This window comes from Musa acuminata, chromosome BXJ2-9 (genome assembly GCF_036884655.1).
Source record: "Musa acuminata AAA Group cultivar baxijiao chromosome BXJ2-9, Cavendish_Baxijiao_AAA, whole genome shotgun sequence".
NCBI lineage: Eukaryota > Viridiplantae > Streptophyta > Magnoliopsida > Zingiberales > Musaceae > Musa > Musa acuminata.
Genome location: NC_088346.1, coordinates 31,628,566 through 31,654,531, shown reverse-complemented (window position 1 = coordinate 31,654,531; position 25,966 = coordinate 31,628,566). Strand labels below are relative to the sequence as shown.

At 38.8% G+C, this 25,966-nt stretch overlaps 1 protein-coding gene across 1 annotated transcript; it reads left to right on the top strand.

The window, feature by feature from the left end:
• Positions 1-39: 39 nt before the first annotated feature.
• LOC135623907 (uncharacterized) lies at positions 40-24,724 on the top strand. Its single transcript, XM_065127369.1, has 7 exons — positions 40-145; positions 1,957-2,058; positions 2,769-2,903; positions 2,983-3,072; positions 3,663-3,812; positions 21,952-23,579; positions 23,686-24,724. The coding sequence occupies exons 1-7, from the start codon at positions 83-85 to the stop codon at positions 24,575-24,577; spliced, it is 3,060 nt and encodes a 1,019-aa protein (XP_064983441.1). The 5' UTR covers positions 40-82; the 3' UTR covers positions 24,578-24,724.
• The last annotated feature ends 1,242 nt before the right edge of the window (positions 24,725-25,966 follow it).

Below are 25,966 nucleotides of genomic sequence, written 5' to 3'. Positions count from 1 at the left end.
TTTCGTCTACCCTTTATTTGCATTTTTATGGGCCAGAAAGGCGGGAAACACAGAACACTGTGAGGTACGCTTCGAGAGAAAGATGGAAGGCGAGACGAAGAGGAATGAGTTGGAAAGCTTGATTGAAGCCATAAAAGGATCAAATGTAAGGGGTCTTTTCTGTCGTGGCAAAGAGTTTTTCTGGTCTTCTTTTCTTTCGTCCTCTCCCCTATTTGATCCTTCTTTGCTTTGGATCTGTGCGATGATAGCATATTCTGGGTACAATATACTTTAATTCGGTGATTTTGCTGGTATCTTCGGATTCAAGTCGGGTCTTTAGTTATTGTTGCATGATAGAATCAATCTGGTCGCCTGATTTTAGGGTTTGATTGATTATTCGCTGTCAACTATGAAAATTTTGAACGATAACGTTTTTGTCTTCCTTCGTGGAATTTGTTTGCAGTTGAGGGTGGGGGGCAGACTGAATTTGGATGGGTTCGAGGTATATGAACCTGATGGGTGGCAGATTGAAGTTTCGATTATTTCAAGGCAGATGGGCTTAGAATGTAATTGTTATATTTGATATCAATAAAAAGTTAAAAGCTGGCTCTTATATTTTTTCTGGAGCTAATCAGATTTAGGGAAAAAGAGAGAGGATATTTTCCTTCCAATTATAGCCCTGCTCAAATCTGCTCCTGATGGAGAGATGAATCGTACCTAAAATACTGGTACCTGGGGATTGTGGGTTTAACTAATTAAAGAAACACAAGTATTATCACCTTAAGAAAGTAATTTGATTTTTACAATGCAATACTTCAAATCTTCAACCATGAAGCGAGGCTTGTTATGGTTTACAACTATCTACTAATCTGATTATTCTCTTGATATTGGTATCTTCTTTTATTTCGAGTTGGTAGGCTCTGCTCTGTGTTACACATGAGAGGCTATGCATATCCTTTTTTAAATTAATGTTATAATGTTGAGAAGTGAGACAGAAATTGATTCTGCAAGGTCACATACAGGAAAAAGAATAAATCAAGTCTGACTAATAACATTTTATAATTATATGTTGTTATGTTGAGAGGTGAGGGAAAAACAAAAATATTTCATGGGTTTAAATACAAGAAAAAGAATCAATCAATTTTTATTGATAAATTTTTTTAAGAATTAATATTGTGGGGTACTTTAATGTAACAGTTACTTGTCATGTTCAAAATGCAAATGAAAATGTCTATAAACGTTTGAAACATTGAAGGAGCCTTTACTTTTTCATCCAAGGAACAAGTTTACACAACAGTCCTGAGTATTGAAACCACCCGGATAAGTTTCTCAAAAGGCCTTAGTTTAAGTATTATCTTTCTTCTACTCTTCTTTTTTATTATGAACCTTTCTCTTCCTTTTCTGTTATGAATCAACAGAACTAGATCTAATTTTGCTTGATATCTAACCATACTATGTGAGTCATTAAGAAATGATCTTTGCTACGGGGGACAAGATAAATTTGCCACGGAAGTACAAGTAGATTTTGGAATTATCATGGACTATTTGGATACAAACATAAATGTGGAAGGAGTTTAATCTGCTAGGATACCAAGATATAACTTGTATAAGCTTTCCTTTCGATGTACATTTCCATAAAGGCACAATTCAATTTTTTTCTCTTCTTTTTCGTTTAACTGCCCGTTCAGCAATGGAGACATTTGTGATTTTTCTTCAAATCAGTCTATTCTATAGTGTTCAATATTATGTGGCTCTATAAAAAATTGAATCACTTAATAATATGATTAAAGATAGAAAAAAATGCCGCTTAGCTGTCACAGCCCTTGTATCATATATTGAACATGTGCTTTCAACAATTGCATCTTTTCTGCATGGTTTAATTTCTCTATTTTATGGAACTCATTTTCCTAGGTCATGAATCTAGTAAGTTGTAGCTACCATTTTGTCTCTAGTTTCTTATCGATAACTTTCTTGCAGGTTTTGGAGTGTCGAATTTCTCTAATCAGTCAGCTGGGAAATGTCAATGATTTCAACCAATCTGGATCATCTTTTCAGGCCCTTCTACTTGAATACCTTGCTGTATCCTATTTTCTAGTGTGTTCTCCATTTTATTGTGATCTAATCGATCTGACCCTAGAGAAACTTTTCTATATCCAGATCTTATGGTGCCATTGTTTTACATTGAACTTTATTTTTTTCTTGTTCTGAAGTTATCTTGGATCAAATTTTGGTTAGAAGGCAGAAGCCATAAGTCCTGAATATTGATTGATCAGGAAATTGTTTTTTATTTCAAGTAAACAAAGCCATGTGCTTTCTTCTTTTGCAGTTTGCCTAAAGGACTATGTGCCTTGGAATTGCATTTTATTTTTCTAGTAAAAGGGACATGCTTTTGTGTAATGCAGAATGGTGTTCTATTTGTCATAACTTTGTGATAAGTCTTGGACATTTAGTTTCAGGACCCCAAATCTCAATGTTTGCAAAGTTCCTAATGCATTACTTAAGATATTTTCAGATACTCTTTTGCATTATTAATTTTATGGGAAAAGGTTCTACCTACCTTTCCTATAGGCTTTTTTAGTAAGCAACTGCAAACCTCCAGTTTGGGAAATATTATATTGTTCTTCTAGTATTTTTGAGTTATAAAATAAGTCCTGATGATACTTTGTTTCCATAACTAGCTTTTATAGTGCTTATAGCTTCTTGACCAACATGGCCCAAGAATCATGGAGAAATATTCTAGTTGACTGGGGATAGTTAATTCTCATTTGGTTATCTTAACAAAGTCGTAGGAATTTTGGGAGGAGGCAACATGCTTGGGCATGCCACAGTGCATGTTAAACAAAACAATTTTGAGCGTTGCTTCAAAATACTTGGAATCAGATATGCATAATTGTCTCAGTAAATTTCTTGTTCTCGGAACAAAGGTAATTTGAACTCATATGAAGTCTATTCTATTAGTGCTAATGTCATTTAGTGGATAATTTGGCGAGAGTCATGTTCTAGGCAATCAAATGGTGTGAAAGGCATCTCGAAATAACAATTAATTCAATTGGTGAATCTCACGATGAAAACTGCTCCAGCATATTTTATCAGGTATGAATACATCTTGGTGAGTCTCCTGCCTTTGGGGGTTCAAAAGTATAATCTTGAGGATGCCAACTAGATTAGTCTGTTAAGACTTTGATCGAGTCCTGTTTTTACTACATACCCTTTGAAAAATGAAAAAAACATCTCCATCTTATCATGCACATGTTAAATGATTTATCAGAAAAGTTTTCTTTTAAAACTTTCTGAGTTGTTTATTATATTTAAGTATTCCTCCAGTTATTGTACTAGTTCACCTTAAAATTATCATCTTTGTTGATTTTTAACTATTCTGGTCTGCCTTTCCTTATCAACATTTTCAAATTATTGTAATACAGTTCTTTAAATGTGAAAATAAAAATGAGACGAGATGTAGATTATGATAGTCATGTAGTTTGACAGGTATTTTAAAATATGCTTTTAATTTACATTACACCAAATTTTTTATTTTATTTTCACTGAAACTCCCAGTCCATCTGTCTTTATTTTGTTTAATCCAAGTATGATAATCACTTAGCTAGGCACTATTTGCAGAATTAACTTTTCATTTATGTATATATAGTGGACAATCATGGACTCATTTCTTTTTTTTGCAACAGATAATCTTGGATTCTTTAAGCCTCTCTTCTTCTGTTATCTTTGCATTGACAAGATCCCCTGTTTTTGAGGAAAAGGAAGTGGTCAATATTATTGAAGATTTCATTTTGGATCTATTAAACCTGACAAAAACTTCAGTAGTGGAGACAAAGGTAACAATCTTACTAAAAATCCTTTGTATCACAATTGTTGCTTGAAAATTCTTGCAAAATTTATTTGTTTGGTTTTTTGCAATGGGGGCCATTTAGGTTATGCTGTTGCATGAGCAGGTACCAATAGATAACTAGCTGGATCATTGATTTCATCCTAGATCCGCAGGAACAGCGAAAAATCAGTCACTCTTGATCCCTAGAAAAATTGACAGTTTCAATATAAGACTTGGCCAATCCTGTGCAGTGTTCATGAAGGAATATGATTAGTGTATCTTTGTGTTCCCACATTTTAAGCACTGAAATGATAGACTTACATATTCTAATAGCTCAATTTAGGCATTTTCAGCCTCGTGGTTGAGTCTGTTCCACACAATTTATTAGTTAGTTGGTTGCACACTTACAATTCCATAGATATCCTTAAACTCAAGAATATCATAACAATCCTTCCCAAAATATGCTGGTACCAAGGAACGAGTGCCATGAGCCATCACCCTATGAATATCATCGTAGTCATGATGTGTGCATCCTGTGTGCAGTAACCAAGGACCAACGTGGTAACAGCAAAGCTGCAAGAATTTTGAGTCCATATACATATGAAAAGCATATTTTAGGATAAAAGAGAAATGTTTACCAAACTTCAATGATGGCATTTTAGATGGCCATGCAAAACTGAATTACTTATCTGCTACATCTGAAATGCCCAGAACATTGGATTTGTGACATTCCTTAGCCTACTAGTATAGCTAATCTTAGCATCAACAATGAGCAGAGTTTGGCTGGATTCTCTCCGGATTGGCTTAGAGAAGCCACAAGTACACATTGTTTTAAATCATTTGTATCAACATGATACATTTGATCTGTTTGTCTGGATTCTGAAACTTTGTCGAATTAAAAGGAAAGTTGATATGTTTTCATGTCATAGATGAAGTTGAAAATTTATGCTTATTTATTTGATTCCCTGTTCCTTTTGAAGCACATTACTAGACTAATCGACAGGAATATGAACATCCAGCTATTGGATTGTTGATTTACATGTGCTTAGGAGTATAAAATTTGAATCTGATGATAGCTGAATCTTAAGACTATAAACAGAAGACTCTGTTACCATGGAATGCTATCTAGAGACCTGGAGGTGCTCCGATTAGATCAGGTGAGCCAATTAGATCATTGGTGGGGAGATGCAGAAGAAAACCTAATAGAACTTCAGTAGAAACAACAAAAAAATATTTATTGGCTTTAAGTTTGAATAATGGTATTGCCTCTAAAAAGTGTTCAATGGCCAGAAAAGATAACTGTCGCTGATCCCAAATAGTTGAGACCCATCAATTTTTGTAAGCAAGAGAATGTTGAAAGTTGTAATAACTAGATATCAGTGCCCTTGCAGTACAAAATGGTCAAAGCTTAAGTGGAGAGTGATCACATGAGTTTGGTTTACATACAACATAACTATCGTAGGAAGGCTGGTTAATGTGTTAGGAGGGCTTCAAAAAATCATGTACTTTATAATGTAGGGTAAGCCTGACTGTTGGATTCGATTAGTACAGATAGTTTTACTTTGTCTTAGAAGAGGAAGCATTAGTGTCTAGAATGGACCTTTCTGTCAAGAACTTTTCTGGCTGGTGAACCACAATAGTGGGCTTAGAATTCAGGAGCTACAAGAAAGAAGACCAGAGGGATGTTTTGATGATCAACTGATATACAACATGATGAGCAGAAACAGATTTCAGATTTATCACTTTTCTGGCAACAACCAATGTCTTTTCAAATTCTTGTGATCCATAGATGATTTTCATTCTACTCTTGTGATTCATAGATGGTTTTCATTTAATGGAGGCTCTGATGATAATTTATAATAACTAGAGGATGAGTGATCTGTTTCTCTCCCGGTACCATGATGTAGAACAGGGAAGAGAAATAGAGAGAGCAAGAGAGGAGTGGGATTAGAGATTAGAGATTAGAGCGGAGAGAAAGAGGAGTGAGGTAAGAGAATATAGAGGATCTATTAGAGATTAAAGAGGAGAGAAAGAGGCTAGAAGAGAGAAGATGCAATACTTTTTCATTCAAATTTCAAGTGATTCATCCATTGATAAGCTCCATTATTTTTAGGGGTTTAGGAGCCTTAGCATAATCAATGAAGGCAATGAATCCCAAGAGCAATGTCATAGAGAATTTTAATGCTTTTTAGAAACCCAAAATGTGACTTCTAGGATACCTAAATAGCTTTAAAGAAACTTATCACAACTAAGAAGTAATTAGTGCATATAATGCAAAAGTAGAGTTCCAAGGTTAACACCTAGAAAAACCCAAAACACTAAAGTTTCTAGGCCAAGTAATTGACGACTTTATGTGGATTTTTTTTTGTCTAGAATAAACTCTTCTAAAATCCTTTATAAAGTTAGATGGTCGTCCATCATTTTGTCCCGATGGAAAAGAATTTGACCCCGGAGAATGATCTACAAGGCACTGGTCCAATAAGTTTGGTGCAAAGTCATGGAGTTCCTCCAAAGTAATCTAAGTGGTATCGGAAGCTGGACAATCACGCTACTTAACTAGAAAGTGTTGAGTGATGCTAGTGGCAGACATAATAAGGTGGTCATCAAGAATGACCTCTACGATATCCTTATATTGTAGGAGAGTCAGTGCTTTGAGAGAATTGTTACATGTACGAGCATTGGTAGATAAAGGAGGCTCAAAAGTATCATGATATGAGATTAAATCATCCACATTAAAAACTGAACTGATATTTAATTTGGATGGTAAATCGAGCATATATGCATTAGATCTTAGTATTCTCAGTCTTTCGATAACAAGTAAAGGTCCAATTGCGGTATGTAACTTTTTGAATGAGTTTTTAGGGAATCCCTTAAGGCGAATGTGAACCAAGATATAATCATCAACATGAAACTCTTGACTACAACCAACTTGAAACTCTTGACTATTACGATGTGCATTAGTAGCATGTTTATAACTTTCATTACTTAAATTAATTTTATATTGAATCTTAGCATGTAAATCATAGATATGTTGAGTGAGTTGGTTTTGAGGTACAATAGTCAAGTGGAAGGATGTAAGGTCAATGGGTGTGCGAGGAGTATAGCCAAGGAAAACTTCAAATGGGCTTTTTCTGGTATAGTGGTTAATTGAGTTATCGTATACAAACTTTATCATCGATAAGGTTAAGTCCCAATTTCCCATTTTCTCCCTAGCTAAACATATAAGGTGATTTCCCAAGGAATGATTAACAACCTTAGTTGACCATTCGTATGGGGTGAAATGTTAAAGAGAACTTCAATATTATGCTAAATAGTTTCTATAAAGTGTTATATTTATCTCCAGGTCTAATACGAATATGGTGGTATTTGCTTCTTAGGTCAAGTTTGAAAAACCAACTAGATTCAGGGAGAAGGTCCAGTATATCCTCAAGTCGAGAAATCAAAAAAACGATATTTAGTTGTTATTTTATTTGTTGCTCGTCTATTGATATACATCTTCCAAGACTTATCTTTCTTAAAGGTTAATAAGGTAGGGACAACGCAAGGGCTGAAGCTTTGTCGTACATATCCGTTAGCCAAAAGGTTTTTAATTTGCCTTTTCAACTCAGCTCTTGACTTCGAATTTATCCTATAATGTAAGAGATCTAGGGGTTGTGATTTTGGGACAAGGTCAATGGCATATTGGATTTCTTGTTAGGTTGGCAATTCACTAGATTATTCTGAAGTTATAACATTAAAAAATTCATCTAACAAGGGAACCTCAGGAGTTAAGTTAGGATTTGTGCAAAGGCTAGATATTTTTCTAGTAGTGATGGCAACACAAAATTTGTTATCTAGGCTAGTGATTTGAAAAGCGTTAGGTGCCAAGGTCCTAAAATACTCAAGCCCGAGCGAGACGAGACGCTATGAAATATTAAAATATAAAAAATATATAATATAATTGATAAATATAGATTAACAGTGTTAAAATCTAAATAGGGACTATTATATGATAATAGTAGTTAATAATATTTAATATTTAATCTACTACTAATAGTAGTTATAGAGGAGAAGAATCACCAAGAATCACCGATAGTGGAAAGTTGTTAGAACCCTTGCAGATTCTAAGCTTGGGATTGATCTTTTTAGGGGATCGGCCTCCTTGGAACTCTATAAGGGTTCCTTCTTCCAAATTGTTGCTCAAAGACTGCAGAAAAGATTCATCTATTATTATTAAAAGAGGATGAATACATGACTATTTATAGAGCTTCTAAACCCTAACTCCTAATAAGACTTCTACTCAAGACTCCTATTCCTTTACAACTCCTAATGCTTCTCTAAGAATAACTCATAATAGGACTCATACTCAAGACTCCTATTCCTTTACAACTCCTAATGCTTCTCTAAGAAATAACCTCCTAACCCTAGCTGACCTCTTCACCTCTTTAATAGGAGTCGGCTAGGTATGTTAACATGAATGCCCCTCTCAATTAGGACTTTCCTAGCTAGAGTCCTAACAGACCCGCCTTCTTCAAATCAGCTTTGTCCTCGAGGTTGGGATTCCATGAACTCAAGGAATCGGGTCTTCAGCTCTTCATATGATTTCCATGTGACGTCTTCAAGTGGTAAATTATTCCAATGTACTAGTACTTAAGTAAAGGGATGTCGGCGACGCATCACGATCCTGCGGTCGAGGATGGCTTATGGTTGGTCTTGAATAACTTCATCCTCAGTGATGTTGGGCAGTTGGATCTGGGGTGACTCGTGTTCTCTCAACTTGGGCTTCAGGCATGACACATGGAAGACAGGGTGAATTTTGGTATCCTCAGACAATTTAAGTTTATATGCCATGGCTCCAATACACTCTGTGATATGATAGGGCCTATAAAAACATGGGGATAGCTTTATGGAGGCTCGAGTGTTGATGGAGAGTTGCTTGTATGGCTGTAGGCGAAGATAAACCCAATCTCCTATTGAAAATTCTCTTTCGCTTCGTTGTGTGTTGGCTTGCTACTTCATTCTAGCTTGAGCGATAGAGAGATTATCCTTTAACAGTTGTAGGAGTTTGTCCCTGTCAATCAATTCTTGGTCAACCTGATCTACCTTGGCCGAGCCAATTACATACTTTGGAATCACAAGGGCCGGCCGACCAGACAGTGCTTCATAAGGGGTACATTTGGTAGATGAATGATATATAGTATTATACCACCATTCGGCCTAGGGAAGCCATTTCGGCCACTCCTTTGGCCGGTCGCTGGCGAAACACCGAAGGTACGTCTCTAAACACCTGTTTACCACCTCTATTTGGCCGTCAGTTTGTGGATGATACGTTGTGCTCATCTTAAGTTTGGTGCCTTGTAACTGAAATAACTCGGTCCAAAATTTACTGGTGAATATCCTGTCACGATTACTTACAATGGACCTTGGCATCTCATGCAGTTTAACAATATTTTCTATGAAAATATGGGCAATACTAGCAGCAGTGTAGGGATTTCGCACAGCACAAAAATGAGCATATTTCGTAAGCCGATCAACCACCACGAGAATTATGCTTTTACCTTTGGAAGGTGGCAGCCCTTCGATGAAGTCCATGGATGTCAGTCCACACCGAGTTCGGTATGGGTAGTGGTTGTAGCCTCCCTAGACTTGCCACTATTTCACCCTTGTGCTATTGACATACATCACATTGTGCCAGATATTCAACAATAATTTTTTTTATCTCTCTCCAATAAAAATTTTGCTTCACTCTTTTGTAGGTTCTCAGGAATCCGGAGTGTCCTGTTGAAGGTGTGGAGTGCATTTCATGCAGGATGATTTTGATGCAAGGGGAGTCAGGTATAAGCACAATGCGACCTTTGTAGCGTAGATCCCTCGAATTCCAAGTGTAGAGGGCTATTGCACTTGGATCCTCCTCCAATTTTTTTATGATGTTGCTGATCTCTGGATCCTTCTTCCATTCTTCCTTATTGTCCTCGAGGAAGCTGGTGGTAGGAAGGGAGATGGCTGAAACCTTAGCTTGTTCAAGTAGCCGTAAGAGTGCATCTGCAACTTTTCTTTTCTATTTTTGTAAATAATTTCATAATAAAATCTAAGAAGTTTGGTTACCCATTTTTGCTGCTCAGGGGATGATATCTTTTGCTCCAAAAAGTACTTAAGGCTTTTATGGTTGGCTTTGATTTGAAAGCGTCGTCTGATCAAGTACGGTCTTCACTTGGCCAGCATGCACAATCACAAGCATCTCCTTGTCGTAAATAGTCATCTTGAGATGGGAAGGAGATAATGCCTTACTGGTATAAGTGAGGGGGCGGCCATCTTGCATTAGTACATCACCAATTCCGACTCCGGAGGCATCAGCTTCAATAACAAAAGTCTTGTCGAAGTCGGGCGCTATTGTCATTGCGGCTTTAAGTTCGTCGAAGGTGGTGGTGGCTTTGTCCGACCATTGGAAAGCATCTTTTTTTAACAAGGAAGTAAGTGGTGCACTGATCTTTCCATAGTTTTTTACGAACTTGCGGTAGTAGCCTGTTAAACCCAGAAAGCCATGTAGCAATTTTATGTTCCTTGGGGTCGGCCAGTTCTGCATTGCTTCAATTATGGAGGGGTCCACCGCCACACCTTCCTCTGATATGATATGCCCAAGATATTCCACCTTCTGTTAAAGAAAGCAAAAATTCGTAGTGGCCGTTATGTGTTTGAAAGGTGGTTTTCGATATGTCTTCTTTACACACTCGTATTTGATGATACCCGGATCAAAGGTCCAGCTTTGTGAAGATTCGTGCTCCCTTTCATCTAGAAATTCATCTACTACTGGAATAAGGTATTTGTCCTTGACGGTGATGCCATTTAAAGCTCAGTAGTCGATGCACATCCGTCAAGTTCCGTCCTTCTTGAGTACAAGTAGCACTGGTGAGGAATAAGGGCTGCAACTTGGCCGAACCACCCATGTTTCAAGCATCTCCTTTACGATCTTTTCAATTTCATCCTTCTGGAGGTGAGGATATCAGTACGGCCGAGTGTTCGCTGGTGGCTTGCCCAGAAGGATTGAAATCCGATTGTCATGTTGCCGTGTAGGAGGAAGACAGCGCGGCTTAGCAAAAATGTTGGCAGATTTAGTAAGCAATTGGGCAAGATTTTGATCTTCAATTTCTATTTTCTTCCCCTCTAGTTGTTGCTGGAGATGCATCAAAAAGCCACCATTTACCTTGTGTAAAACTTTCTCCATTCGTTGGGTCGAAACGGTGGTTATGTTGCTTCCGCGCTTTCCGCGTAGGATGATCTGTTTGCCTTTGCAGTAGAATTTCATAATTAATTTGGAGAAGTTCCAAGAGACATCACCTAGCGTCGTCAGCCATTCTATGCCAAGTACGACCTCATAGTTATCAATTGGTAGGAGGAAGAAGTCGGTGATAATTTCTTGGTCTTACAGTAATAGTTTCACCTACGGACATCTTTGGTCGTACTTTAGGATTCTTCTGTCGGCGACCTTTACATCGAACTTGCTGCAACCTTCGATGTGGAGTGCTATCCGAGTAGTAACCTTACTGTTTAGGAAGTTATTAGTGCTGCCTGTGTCGATGAGAACAGTGATCGGTTGTTGTTTGAGAAGGCTTTCAACTTTCATCGTTTACGGGTTTGAGTAGCCAGCTAGTGCGTGTACCGTAACGTCGGTCGGTTGTGGCTCTTCTTCCGTATCGTCTTCTTCATGTTCAAGACTCTCTTCCAGATGTTCAATGATCTCTTCTTCTATTGGTTCAATCATAAGAAGTCTCCCTTTTCTATAACGATGCTCGCGGCTTCACGGCTCGTCGCAGTGGCAACATAACCCCTTCGCAGATCGCTCCCGAAGCTCTTCTCTTGTCAATCTTTTTGGTGCAGGGACTCGGTTGACAGTAGGGGGGGGCTGAGGGCTTCAGTATTACTGTTCGGGGAGCGACCCTAGCCTTTCGGGCTTCATGGTTCAATCGCTCCTCTTGAAATCGTGCGAAAGAGATGGCTGCCATAAACGTGTACGGGTGTCATGCTTTAACTTCTCCTCGGATCTCCGGCTTTAAGCCCTCAATGAAGGTCCCCAATAGTTGTTTTTCAGACCAATCACGAGTTTGATTAGATAATCTTTCAAACCTGGTTTGGTACTCCTGAATGGTGGAGGTTTGTCGGATCTTTGCTAGTTGTCCGTCAATGTTCTTGTAATAGGTTGGTCCGAAGTGGATCAGCAGTCCTTCTTTGAATTGTCGCTATGGGAGGACTCCATGAGTGTGTTCAAACCAGTCAAACCACTGTATGACATTCCCTTTAAGATGTATAGCTGCAATTTCTACCATAGTTACGTCTGCAGTTTTGTGGTACCAAAAATATCGCTTCGCGCGCGAGATCCAACCAATCGGGTCTCCTTCTTCCCATCTAGGGAAGTCCACCCTCATGCGTGGATAGTTGGGGTCGGTCATAGAGCCTCCCCTCCCTTGGAAGTCATCTCTTCGGGCTTTGTGGTCGGCCCAATCTGAGTTGGATAAAGAGCGTCCGAATCTTATCTTTCATTCGCGCATTTAAGGCTTCGAATTTAGCATTGATTGCCTCCTCAGATGCCATAGTATATGCCTCTAAATCTGTGATATTAAGATCTCTCTTTTGATGGTCGATAGGGTTGGTGGATTGGTGGATTGAGGCTGCGGTTTAGGCTTGTTTTGTGGCTGTTTTGGGTGCAGTTTGAGGGTGTGGTTTGATGGAGTTTTAGGGCTGTGGATGAAAATTTTAAATCTGTGGTATATGGCAACAAGGGTTTGATAGAAATCAGTGGAAGTTGCTGTAGGTATGTGTTGTCTTGTAAGAGCAGAATTGTCGTCGAAGAAACAGTAGTTTTTCGACGAAATTTCCACAAAAAACTTGAGAGATTTGAGGAGGGAATTAACAGAAAAATCTCACTTTATATGACCGCAAGGATGCCCAATTCAATCAAGAAAATTTCGATAGTATAATAGCAAGGAAATTGGTGCAAGTTGCGATAGCAGAATTCTCGTTGAAAAATTTCAGTGGTTTGCGACGAAAATTTACAGCAACACAAGAACGTTTTTAGAGATGAATTCCTCAATAGATCAATCTTAGATGAAAGCCAAGATGATCTATGAAGTGTATAAGAAATTTCGTTCAAAAAGGATTGCAAATAGATCGGTTAAGGCAACAATATGCGGCTGCAATTTTCTGCAGCACAGATTTTCAAGTGTTGCAATTCACGGGGAGATTAAAGGATGATCCGCGGTGGTGGAGATGACGGCGGAATTTGGCGACGATCTTTTAAGCAATTGTGAGAATTGCTTTAGGCGGCTGTGGAGGGCTGATGGATGACTGTGGAAGGGCAGCGAGACGCCAAGAACGCTGCTATGATACCAGGTGTTAGAACCCTTGTAGATTCTAAGCTTGGGGTTGATCTTTTTAGGGGATCGACTTCCTTGGAACTCTATAGGGGTTCCTTTCTCCAAATTACTGCTTAAAGGCTGCAGAAAAGGTTCATCTATTGCCTATGAAAAGAGGAGGAATATATAACTATTTATAGGGCTTCTAAACCCTAACTCCTAATAGGACTCCTACTCAAGACTCCTACTTCTAACCAACTCCTAATAGGACTCCTACTCAAGACTCCTATTCCTTTACAACTCCTAATTCTTCTCTAAGAAACAATCTCTTAACCCTAGCTGGCCTCTTCACCTCTTTAATAGGGGTCAGCTTAGATAGGTTTTACGTGAATGCCCCTCTTTATTAAGACTCTTCTAGCTAGAGTCCTAACAATCTCCTTATCATATATTGACATATTTTGATGGGAGGGAGATAATGCCTTACTGGTGTATGCGAGTGGTCGACCATCTTGCATGAGAACGACTCCAATTTCGACTCCAGATGCGTCGGCCTCAATGATGAAGGGTCGGTTGAAATCTGGTAGCGTTAGCACCGACGTCGTTGTCGTCATGGCTGCCTTAAGTTTGTCGAAAGCAACGGAGGTTTTGTCCGACCATTGGAAGGTATCTTTTTTCAGTAGAGAAATGAGGGGTGCGCTAATCTTCCCATAGTCCTTAACAAATTTTCGGTAGTAGCCCGTTAGTCCAAGGAACCCGCGTAGTAATTTCACGTTTGTAGGTTTCGGCCAGCCTTGTATTGCTTCAATTTTTGTTGGGTCTACCGCTACTCCTTCTGATATTATGTGCCCAAGGTACTCTACTTTTTGTTGGAGAAAGCTGCACTTTGACTGCTTAACAAAAATAGTATTCTCTCGAAGGATCGTTAAAACAACCCATAAATGCTAAAAGTAAGTCTAAAGAGAAGGGCTATAAATGAGAATATCATCAAAAAATACCAGCACAAATTTATGAAGAAAGCTCCGAAAAATATCGTTCATGAGACTTTGGAAGGTTGAAGGAGCATTAATGAGTCCAAAAGGCATTACCAAGAATTCATAATGGCCGTTATGTATGCGGAATGCAGTTTTTGGAATATCGTCTTCACATACCCGAATTTGGTGGTAACCGGATCGGAGGTCCAACTTCGTGAAGACTCGAGCTCCTTTTAACTCATCAAGAAGTTCATCCACCACTGGTATTGGGTACTTGTCCTTGACGGTGATGCCATTTAAAACTCGATAGTCGATGCACATTCGCCAAGTTTCGTCCTTCTTGCGTACAAGTAGCATCGGTGAGGAATAGGGGCTGCAACTTGGCCGAATCACCCCTGTTTCAAGCATCTCCTTTACGATCTTTTCAATTTCATCCTTCTGGAGGTGAGGATGTCGGTACGACCGAGTGTTCGCTGGTGGCTTGCCCGGAAGGATTGGAATTCGATGGTCATATTGCCAAGTAGGAGGAAGACCGCGCGGCTCGGCAAAAATGTCGACAAATTCAGCAAGCAATTTGGTGAGATTTTGATCTTTAATTTCTATTTTCTTCCCCTCTGGTTGCTGTTGGAGATGCATCAAAAAGCCACCATTTACCTTGTGCAAAACTTTCTCCATTCGTTGGGTCAAAACGGTGGTTACGTTGCTTCCGTGCTTCTCGCGTAGGATGATTTGCTTGCCTTTGCAGTAGAATTTCATAATTAATTTGGAGAAGTTTCAAGAGACATCACCTAGCGTCGTCAGCCATTCTATGCCAAGTACGACCTCATAGTCATCAATTGGTAGGAGGAAGAAGTCAGTGATAATTTCTTAGTCTTGTAGTAATAGTTTCACTTGCGGACATCTTTGGTCGCACTTTAGGATTCTTCCGTTGGCGACCTTTACGTCGAACTTGCTGCAACCTTCGATGTGGAGTGTCATCCGAGCAGCAACCTTACTGTTTAGGAAGTTATTAGTGCTGCCTGTGTTGATGAGAACAGTGATCGGTTGTTGTTTGAGAAGGCCTCCAACTTTCATCGTTTGTGGGTTTAAGTAGTCGGCTAGTGCGTGTACCGTAAACTCGGTCGGTTGTGGCTCTTCTTCTACATCTTCTTCTTTATGTTCAAGGCTATCTTCCGGATATTCAATGACCTCTTATTCTATTAGTTTAATCACAAGAAGTCTCCTTTTTTTACAGCGATACTCGCGACTCCACGGCTCGTCGCAGTGCCAACATAACCCCTTCGCAGATTGCTCCCGAAGCTCTTCTCTTGACAACCTTTTTGGTGCAGGGGCTCGGTTGACAGTAGTGAGGGCTTCAGTACTCCCAAGATGATCTATGAAGTGTATAAGAAATTTCGTTCAAAGAGGGTTGCAAATAGATCGGTTAAGGCAACAATATGCGGCTGTAATTTTTTGCAGCAATCCTTTGTTCGTAAAGATGATAACTTTTGCGACGAAAGGAATTTGTAGGAATATAGGAACAATTTTTTTTTGAATTTTCGAATAAGGATAACTAAATTGCAGCAGCAGTAAGGTAGGAAACCAGAACCTGTTGCAATTCACGAGGAGATCAAAGGATGATCCGCGGTGGTGGAGATGACGGCGGAATTCAGCGATGATCTTTTAAGCAATTGTGGGAATTGCTTTGGGCGACTGTGGAGGGCTGATGGATGGCTGTGGAAGGGCAGCGAGATGCCAAGAACGCTGCTCTGATACCAGATGTTAGAACCCTTGCAGATTCTAAGCTTGGGTTTGATCTCTTTAGGGGATCGGCCTCCTTTGAACTCTATAAGGGTTCCTTCTTCCAAATTGCTGCTCAAAGGCTGTAGAAAAGATTCATCTATTGCTTGTTAAAAGAGGATGAATACATGGCTATTTATAGGGCTTCTAAACCCTAACTCCTAATAGGACTCCTACTCAAGACTCCTATTCTTTTACAACTCCTAATGCTTTTCTAAGAACAACTCATAATAGGACTCCTACTCAAGACTCATATTCCTTTACAACTCCTAATGCTTCTCTAAGAAATAACCTCCTAACCGTAGCTGGCCTCTTCACCTCTTTAATAGGGGTCGGCTAGGTAGGTTAACATGATTGCCCCTCTCAATTAGGACTCGACTAGCTAGAGTCCTAACAAAAGTGGGGAAGGAGAGGGCGGTAGTGACGGAGGAACTTTTGGACGATGACGGTACTAGTGGAGGAAGCTACGAATGATAGCAATAGCGTCGGAAGTTGCAGATGACGACGTCATAGGCAGAGGAAGCTTCATATGTGTCCATCGGTGGCGGAGGAAATTAAGGTCCTCTCCCTCGACGGTGGAAGGAGCTACACACGGAAGCAGTAGCGTTGAAGGGAACTGCGCACGAAAGCTACACCTTTAGACTCATTCGTTGACAGCAGATGAAGCGTCGGTCTTATGCATTGACGGCGGAGGCAGCGACAGAGGAAGCGTTGGTCTTGTGCATCGGTAGCGGAGGCAATGGCAGAGACGTTACGGAGGCAGAGGTTGTGCTAGGGTTGCTCAGGGTCGTGCGAGGCTGCATGGGGTGGGTTTTGCAAGTAAAATAACTTTATGTAGCTTTGTTGGTTTAATCGAACCAATTAGCTATTGTTCAACTGAATTATAGGTTCTAGGGTTGCATGGTTTCAACGGGCACTCGCTCGAGGCGCCCGACGCTTGGGTTCAGGCGAGCGCCCAAGCGACGTTTCATTGAAGTGTGTCACCTGGTGAATCTGTGGGGCACTCGGGCCTTGCCTCACCTCACCTGAGCGCCTAGGTGAGCGCCCAAGCATCTATTTAATCCCCTGGTTTAAGTTTAAGACTTCAAAAGACTTAGGATTCAATAAGTGAAGTCCTTTAGTGGTTGGGACCAAGGTTCATAATTTTGTACTGTACCGGAGTTTCGAACTCAGCTTAGTATAGTACGATATAACTATATCGAGCGGTACGTTTCGATATACCACTCAGTATATATATATATATATATATATATATATATATATATATATATATATATATATATAACAAAATCTATGTCACCTTGATACTCTTCGTGCTCTACTCGCGTGAGGAGGTTTCCTTCTCCTTGCACGAAAAAAAAAGAAAAGCGACGTTGCTCAGTTTTTGCCCTCGTGGGGAGAAGAAACCGTTTCCTTCTCTCTGCGCAAAAAAAAAAAGAGAAAGGCGATGTTGTTGAGGCGACGTCTCCCGGTTTCCCTGCGCGAAAAAAAAGAGAGGCGACGTCGCCTGGTTTCACCACGCGGAAAAAAGAAGAAGAGAAAGGCGATGTCGCTTGGTTTCCTTGCGCAGAAAAAAAAAAGAGAAAGGTGACGTCGCTTGGTTTCCCTGCGCGAGAAAAAAAAAGCAAAAGGTGGCGACGTCGCCCGGTTTCCTCGTGCAAAAAAAAAAAGGAGAAAGGCGACGTCACTCGGTTTCCTCGTGCGAAAAAATAAAAGAGAAAGGCGACGTTGCCCAGTTTACCCGTGTGAAAAAAAAAAGAAAAGCGACGTCACTCGATTTTTGCCTGCGTGGGGAGAAGAAACTGTTTCCTTCTCCCCGCACGAAAAAAAAAAAGAAAGGTGACGTTGCCTTGGTGACGTCGCTCGGTTTTTGCCCGCGTGGGGAGAAGAAACCGTTCTTCTCCCCACGCAAAAAAAGTAAAAAAAAAAAAAGCCTCAGTCCTTCTACCTGTGTGGGGAGAAGAAGCCGCTTCTCCCCGCAACGTCGTCGAGGCTTCTTCTCTCCCCGCGCGGATGAGAAGTCGTCGAGGCCTCGTCGCCTCAGACGAGGAGGCGGTAATATTGAGGTCATACAACCAATGTTGACCTAAAGAAATGTAGGCAACGTTTATTGGTAGAAGTTACACTAAATCTCATCTTGGTAATCGCTCATTTTGATTGGTACCAAGCATCTTTCAATCACAGGTAAAGTGGCTTTGTCAACCTAGGCTACCTTGAATGGTGTCAAATGTGATTTTACCTTAAGATTTAGTCTTTCGATAGTAGATTTTGTGACTATATTCATAGTGCTATTCCCATCTATAACCAACTACTAAGCTATTTCTTAGCTTCGAATAATATAGAAGATATTTGTCTTCTTCCATTCATAAAAAACACTAATAGTAGAAAAAAAGATATGAACAATATTGGCATGGGCATCTTTAAATTCTATTTTATTTTCATCACCTAAGTAAGTTTTGGGTTCAACTAATTGGTCTACTTCCTCGATTGGATCATCTAGTTCTTTTAAGGTATGGGTACATTGAGGACAATGAGAGACAATGTGACCTTTATTATGGTAGTAGTGATATTGGAATAAAGACGAACTAGTTTGAGAATCAATGATTGAATGAGTTGGATGATTCATGGTTGGGCTAGGGGTGTCGCTAGTAGTGGGGATGTTTGGCTTGATAGAGCCACTCTTGGGGTAGATTGAGAAATAGTTCTATTGTCGAGAGAATAAAAAGATGCTCGATGAGTTGGATAAAGTTTGGTGTACTTCTCAATCCCAAGGGCTTATCGGGAGGCTTCCTCCATGGTGCCGGAAAAACTAAAAGAGACTTCCCATTAATAAATTTTTAGATAGTGTTGATTTAGTCATCAATTTCACATCTGAGTAAAAGTTCATCAAATTAGGCCAAATACCTAGTTGTACTAGGATTTAACTTTTTAAGATTTAACAATTGTTTAATTAGTTAGCTTTGAAAGTAGGTTGGCAGATATTTTTACTTCAGTTTTTGTTTCATGACTTCCTATTGAGTGATTAAAGGCCCCCGACGGTGTTTAAGATTATGTTAGACATGTTGCCAATACTTCCTAGTGGACCTTGCCAGTTTCAGCTTTTCAAACCGTATCTATTTAATAATAATCATTCCATACCACTCAAAGTAGTCCTCCATGCTATTTAACCAGTCAACAAACACATTTGGGTCAAACATACTATCAAAGTCGAGCACATCCACTTTGACTCTTCTAGCTATTTCTCCTATATTGTCAGCAAATCAAACTCGTTGGCCCATTACTTAAGTTTGTGGATTTCTAGTAGGTTCTAAGAATTCATTGTTAAAGTCAAAAGTTTGATTATCAGGAATTGTTGGAGCATAATTTTAAACAGGTGCCCATAGTTAGACTTAAGATTTATTCAAACTGGAACTTAGGGAGTAGGAAAAATTCCTTGATTTAAAGCTATAGATTATGGAGAATGGTCATGTTACTTAACCGACTTATCAATTTCCTCATTCATGGCTCATTTGTTAAGGTGTTGGAGAGCTCTTAGGCTTTGGATCATTTGATCGCATAATTGGTTCTATATTATGTCAGGATATTTTAGTTTCGTCCTAAGGGTGTTTATCTCACTTTGTTGGTTTTGGGATTCATTAGAATTGGATTGATTTTCACCTCATCTAGTCATGATTTTAATGCTATCAACAAATTACCTTTGGATAATGATGTCGTTAATTACTACAATGTATAATTTAGAGGTGTAATGATTCAAGTGGTTCTCTCATGTTTTGGACAACTTTCAAGGTTTTAAATCTTAATGGTTCTATAGTTATAGTCAGGATTCGACTTATCGATCTAAATCGACGGCACGACACGTGTTGCTTCGTATCGATGGTGTCGATACAGTAGGGCATGTCGATGACACAATAAAATGCCCAAAAAACCTCAAAAAATACTTGAAAAATAGAAAAAAAACTTAAATTAGGATTTTTTTTATTTGGAACAAATGTAAGTTTAGTATAATTTAATCAAAAATCTTTTAAATTAGGAAGGAATAGTGACACATCTTTTTCAAGTTTTGAAGAGCAATGTTGCGGCATGTTTGGAGCTATTCTTCTGTTGATATTGAATTACCTACAAAGATATGACTTGAATTGTTAGATTATGAGTTAAGCTTTAAGATTTAAATGAATCAAGTAATAAATGGATCAATCGATAGATATACTTGGTCCTATCGCTTAAAAGAATGACGGGACTCCATAGGCAGTGAATCGGGGTCCTTGATCATATGGATTTGTATGTCAATATGGTATGTTTGTCGGATTTAATCTTAGAATTGCTCCTACGATCTGGTATACTGATACATCGTATGCCATTGGTGCATCAATGTAGTGATGGTTATAGTATAAATGTCGTGAATCACACGAGTTCGAGGCGACTCTTGAGGCAAATTTGATTGTGGCATGTATTGGTGGGGAGGTTGTAGAACTCCATAACTTCTATTTTCGACATTAACTTGTTGCTCTGTATTATAAGATCGATCAGTTTCGGAAAAGAATGACCAACTATCATTGTACTACTGTTGACTGTAAGGGAATACATAGTTACATACATCTTAATTAGAGTGATATTACTCTAACTTAAGTGTTAATTCTCCCAAATTTGATCCAATCCACAAATTGTAGCCTTGTTGAATTTAAGAGTGAAAATGTAAGAATGAGAGAGAGATATGAGTGAGAATGAGTTTGAGAGAGTCGAAGAATTGGAGAGAGTGAAAGGGGTTGAAAAAGGGAGTGGGAAGGATTTTAAAATCTTTTGAACTGGTTCCAACAAAAAAGAATTGATCGTTAGAAATAGGTATATCATAGCCCTTGATCAGTCTCGATTAAAATCCAACCATTATCGATCGGTATAAGTCGGTAACGGTCGAGTTTCGACAGTTCCACTTGGTATATACCTTGTATCTTTCGATATGGGGTCCCTAATGTATAATCACCTGGAACGGGGTGGTCTGTGTGTTGATCACCTGTCAGATCGATATGTGTTGCTCTTACCATACCATTTTGGGTGGTACAACAAACCCTAGTTGTAGTTAAAGGGGTGAGAGAGGGTGATAAATAGAAAAACAAGAGAAAGCAAGGGAGAAAAAAATGATAAAAACCAAGTCCGTAAGGATAGTCACCTCAAAGTCTAACTTCACACACAAGGGGTTGACATTGGAGGTGCAAAGATCTGTGAGTGTTGGTCAAAGCTTTGTTGCCAGTTTGGACCAAATGAGGTACATGACAGATTTCTTGATAAGCTTTGATATCAACTAATGTAGAATAGGGTAAAGAAATAGAGAACAAGAGAGGAGAAAAAAGGAGTGAGATTAGAGATTAGAGAGGAGAGAAAGAGAGGATTGAGGTTAGAGATTAGAGAGGTGAGAAAGAGAGGAGTGCGATTAGAGATTAGAGAGGAGTGAAGGAGGCTAGAAGAGAGGATGCATTTTTTTTTTCATTCAAATATGAAGTGATTCATCTATTGACAATCACCACTATTTATGGGGGTTTAGGAGCCTTAGTATAATCAATGAAGGCAATAATTTCCAAGAGTAATCTCCAAGGGAACTTATATACCTACTAGAAACTCAAAATGTGGCTTCTAGGTTGCCTAAATAGATTTAAAGGAATTTATCATAGCTGAGAAGTAAAGAGTGCACTTAATATAAAAATAGAGTTTCAAGGTTTAACACCTAGAAAGACCCAAATACTTTTCAATTTTTCACATCTCTTAAAGTCTCTAGGCCAATTAATTGATGATTTTTTGCTGATTTATTTGCCTAGAATAATGTTTTCTGAAATCCCTTATAATGGTTCTCCATCATACCATCTTTAGAAGTTCTAAAGATCAGACTAAATATTCCTTATGTATATGGTCTGTATATATGAAAGAAATGTACATGGTATCTACAGAAAAATCTTATGTATTATTTCTTTCTTGTTGTTAATGCTTTGTTGCTTTGATGTATACTATGTACTATAATTATCTTGCCAATTATTGGCATCATCTATCCTTTCCATTTGTTCATTAAAAATTTATCAAACAGAAAATTCCCTCAATTGCTTCAGAAGTTGTTAAGTTGACACAAGTCATAGTGGATGCTGCGGTAAAGCTATGCAGAATTTATTGTCAAGCTGTTAAGTGGGACTTTTATGAGATGAACGCTGACAGAAACAAAGAAATGGCTGAGGTAGGTGTAGATCTTGCTAGTCATGTGGTCAACATAACAGCATGCACCACAAAGTATTTGTATGAACTAGGAATGTTTGCAGCTGCTGGCGGAGGAAGTCTGGTTACACTACTAAATGTGTCATGGAAAGGTGTTGTTTCTTTGCTGCAGCTTGGTAAAGGGTTTTTAACCAAAAAAGTAAACGTCGCTGATATTATTCTGAACCTTGTTTCTCTGGCCATTGAGTCCCTCAGAAGTGCCTCTGAAGCATGGTGTATGACATTACAGGAAACACTTACTGGTGCTGAAGCTAAAAGGATCTTTCTCCCAATAAAGTTTTACTTGATAAATGCTGTACGGATCTCATCCGAGTACCCATATGAAGCCATTGATGTGTACAGGGAGTTAACTCGCTGTGCTTTGCTGATCTCATCTTTAGGAATTTTATTTAGCAAGGAGACCAAACTGAGAGCTGCAAGTGAAGCTCTGGCAGAGTTCTTGGAACCAACATCATCACTTCTACTGCATACACTACTGAATACAGCAAATATAAATCTCGAGTCAAGACTCCTGATTTTAGATTGGTTATTAAGTTATGAAAATGATTCTAAATCAACTGTTGTGGTAGAGAATGCTGATAGCTCCTCAGGTTCAACTTCTCTGGGAAGCATATTTCTTGTGAATTGTGATGATGTCCCAATGGCGAGAGCTGTATTACTTGGACGACTTATGCTTTTCTTGAATCTTCTGAAGACTTCTCCAGTTTTGAGGGAAGAAATAGTTATTGGAATCTCGGGGAAGCTGGATAGTCTTTTGCATATGATGATGCATGAAGAAGTCTACTCTTTGGCTCTTGGTTTGGAGATACCTGTTAATTGTGTTGTTGGACCAAACTCTGGAGTAGCTTGGCAACTGATGTTCTATTTCATCTTGCATTCCTTGAAAACTTTCATGATTGTTGCTGCTTCTTCAGGTCCAGCTTGGATGGAGGTGGAATTCTTCTTACTCCGGAACATCTGCCATCCTCACTTTCTTTGTCTGGAAATTATTACAGAAATGTATTGCTTCCTTTTGCGTCATGGGGAAACAAATATGACCAATTACATTCTTGATAAACTTTGTTCAGTACTGAAATTTGTAGCATCCTCAGAACCAGATCTCAGACCTCTCGACACTTTAAGAAAGACATCAAGACTAGTATGTGTTTCACTTTCTTATGTGTGTCCTGCTGCGGTTGACAGATTTTACAATCTTGTGGAAAGTGAGGATGAGCCTAATTTGTCACAGATAATGTATTTAGCACCACTTGTAGAGGGTTTCCCATTGGAATCATTACCTGATGAGAGTAAAATGCTTGCTATTCGCAAATTAGTTACTTCATTTTATCATTTCACAGAGAACAAAGCTAAAGAACAGGAACTTGTACTACTTAAGTCCACAGAATTTGGTTACTCCAGTTTTGTTGGACTACCAGTGCATGCACTCTCATCTGCTCTACAGTGTCGGTAAGCAACTCATTGCTCAAAATATATCATAATGACATCAATTTTCTCAAATGAATCATGTGGCTATTTGAGAAAATTGTGGCTAACCGTTTCTTACATTCTTCAGTCAGGTTAAGGATTCTGATATTGCTGGTGACAAGAATATGGCACACGTTGTGAACTTTGCAGTTGTCGTTATTCATGGATATAAAAGTGCCGTTGATCGTAAGAAAGACATCTTTGCCACACTTCTAAGCGCAACATTGGTTATCATTTCAAACATGAGGAATTTTTACGGTTCTGCTGAAATGGAAAAACTAATTGTGGAGCTACATACCCTTTTCATGCAATGTCCCACTGATGCTGATGGTATGTTGTATCAATGCAAGCCTTCTCTTGCATATTTCATGGCTAGCCTCAGTCACATGGAAATAGCAGAAGGTGAAGGGCAGACACTTTGTACTGCAGTATGGGATCTTTATCACATGTTACTGAGGGAACGGCATTGGGCAATTGTTCATCTAGTTATAGTTGCTTTTGGTTATTTTGCTGCCCGTACATCTTGTACTCAGCTTTGGAGATTTGTTCCTCATGATGCAACTCTCTCATTTGATACCAACACAGGAACTGAGGCCAATGAAGACCGATTTATGTCGGAGTTAAAATGTGTTCTTGAAAAGGAAGTAGCATTGTGTGATGTGACTCCATCCAAAGAGCAGTTATATCTCTTACAAGAAGGGATTGTGCTGAGAAACCTAGTCAAAGGAGCATGTAATAATTCAAAAGTTTCTGGTTCTAAGCAACTTGTGAACGATGACAAAAACTCTGTCAAGAATAGGAAGAGGAAGCTTCTGGACAGAATTTGTGAAGGAATGGAATTACTGCAGAGCGGTGTGAAGGTAATGAACGATGCTCTAGCTCAATCTGATGCCACAGATTTGAAAGACACATTATCATCACATATCTTGTGCCTCGAGGATGTGATTTCTCATTTGGTCGGTTCAACAAATCAGGTATGAGTATTTGATTTTGTCTATAATGCCTGACAAAGAGCAACTCCAAAACTTGGGATGGTGACCTGAATAAACAGAATCAATATTGTTGACAAAAGTTTGACATGCTGTTTCAGGTTTGCTTCCTCTCCAAAGAAATGATTAGATAGAATTTTCGAGGACAATGTGTATGAATTTATTCACCCAGAGATTACAAAATAGGATAATTATATAATTTTCTTAATCAATAATAAACGTGAAATATTCATTCAAATCATTTCATGATCAAGGAAATCACAATAAGATTATTATCATGGTTCCTATGATTTGAGAGAATTATGATAAAATGTCAACATAATTTTTATGGTTGAGAATCTTGAAAACATATTTTATAATTCATATGATTAAGAGAATAATGATAATCATGATATTCTTAACATCATGAAATCACACAATACTGTCATAATATATTGTCTTGATTTTTCTTTCTTTCTAATACTATGTTCTCAATATCATCCTTCCTAATGTTCCTTTTCTTTTCTCTTGGAAGCTGAATAATTTGGTTTGATGAATTGCTCAATTGCCTTTAGGGTGTATTTAAAAGTACATTATACTGTTAGAGACCAAATTCAACGGGACTTGCATTTGTTGGTCAAAAGTGAAACTTCAGTAGAAAATTGAAAGGCCACCTTATTAGTTTAGGGAATAATGTGATATCTAGCTTAGTTCATCCATCTAAGGGAGTTTTGACTAGTTCTCCATCGCAAATTATAAGATTCTCTGAGAATAAACTGAGCACCCTATGTTGGCGTTCAAGATGGAAACATGAATTAGGTTTGCAAACTCCCTCCCCAGTTGCAGCGTTGGGAGCAGAAGCATACAGAGATTCTCAACTCTATAGATGTGATGAACTCATATGGAAGCTAAATGATAATGATAATTATAATAGAAATAAAAGATTCTCCCCCTCCTCTCTCTCTCTCTCTCTCTCTCTCTCTCTCTCTCTCTCTCAAAAAGACAAGTGACAAACATGGGATTCAAGTCCAGTCCAGTCCAGGTCCTTGCACTTATATATATAAGAGGCACTAAGATACATATAAAAGAGGCACTGCAAGGGCTATTGCAAAACGTTGTTCAGTGCACGAAAAGTGATTGAGATATTTCATCAAAGAAACAAAAGAGAATGATTGAGAGATAATGTTTTTGTCTTTAATTTTGATAATAGGTGGGTTATCTTAAAAAGTGTCACTCTAAACGGGTCTGAGTACCAACTTGAAATTTCAACTACAGATGGACACAAACCAGAAAAAGCCAGTATTGAAGCGCAAATCACCAACTTTGATTAAGAGTAATAGTATGTTTCTCACAGGATTTGCGTCTCTTATGGCCCTCGTAGAATGAAAATAAACAAAGCCA

Coding starts and splice junctions, on each gene's coding strand:
- LOC135623907 (XM_065127369.1), top strand. CDS start 83: ATGGAAGGCGAGACGAAGAGGAATGAGTTGGAAAGCTTGATTGAAGCC. Junction 2,059..2,768: donor TTCTACTTGAATACCTTGCT/GTATCCTATTTT, acceptor ACAAAGTCGTAG/GAATTTTGGGAGGAGGCAAC. Junction 3,813..21,951: donor CTTCAGTAGTGGAGACAAAG/GTAACAATCTTA, acceptor TTTATCAAACAG/AAAATTCCCTCAATTGCTTC.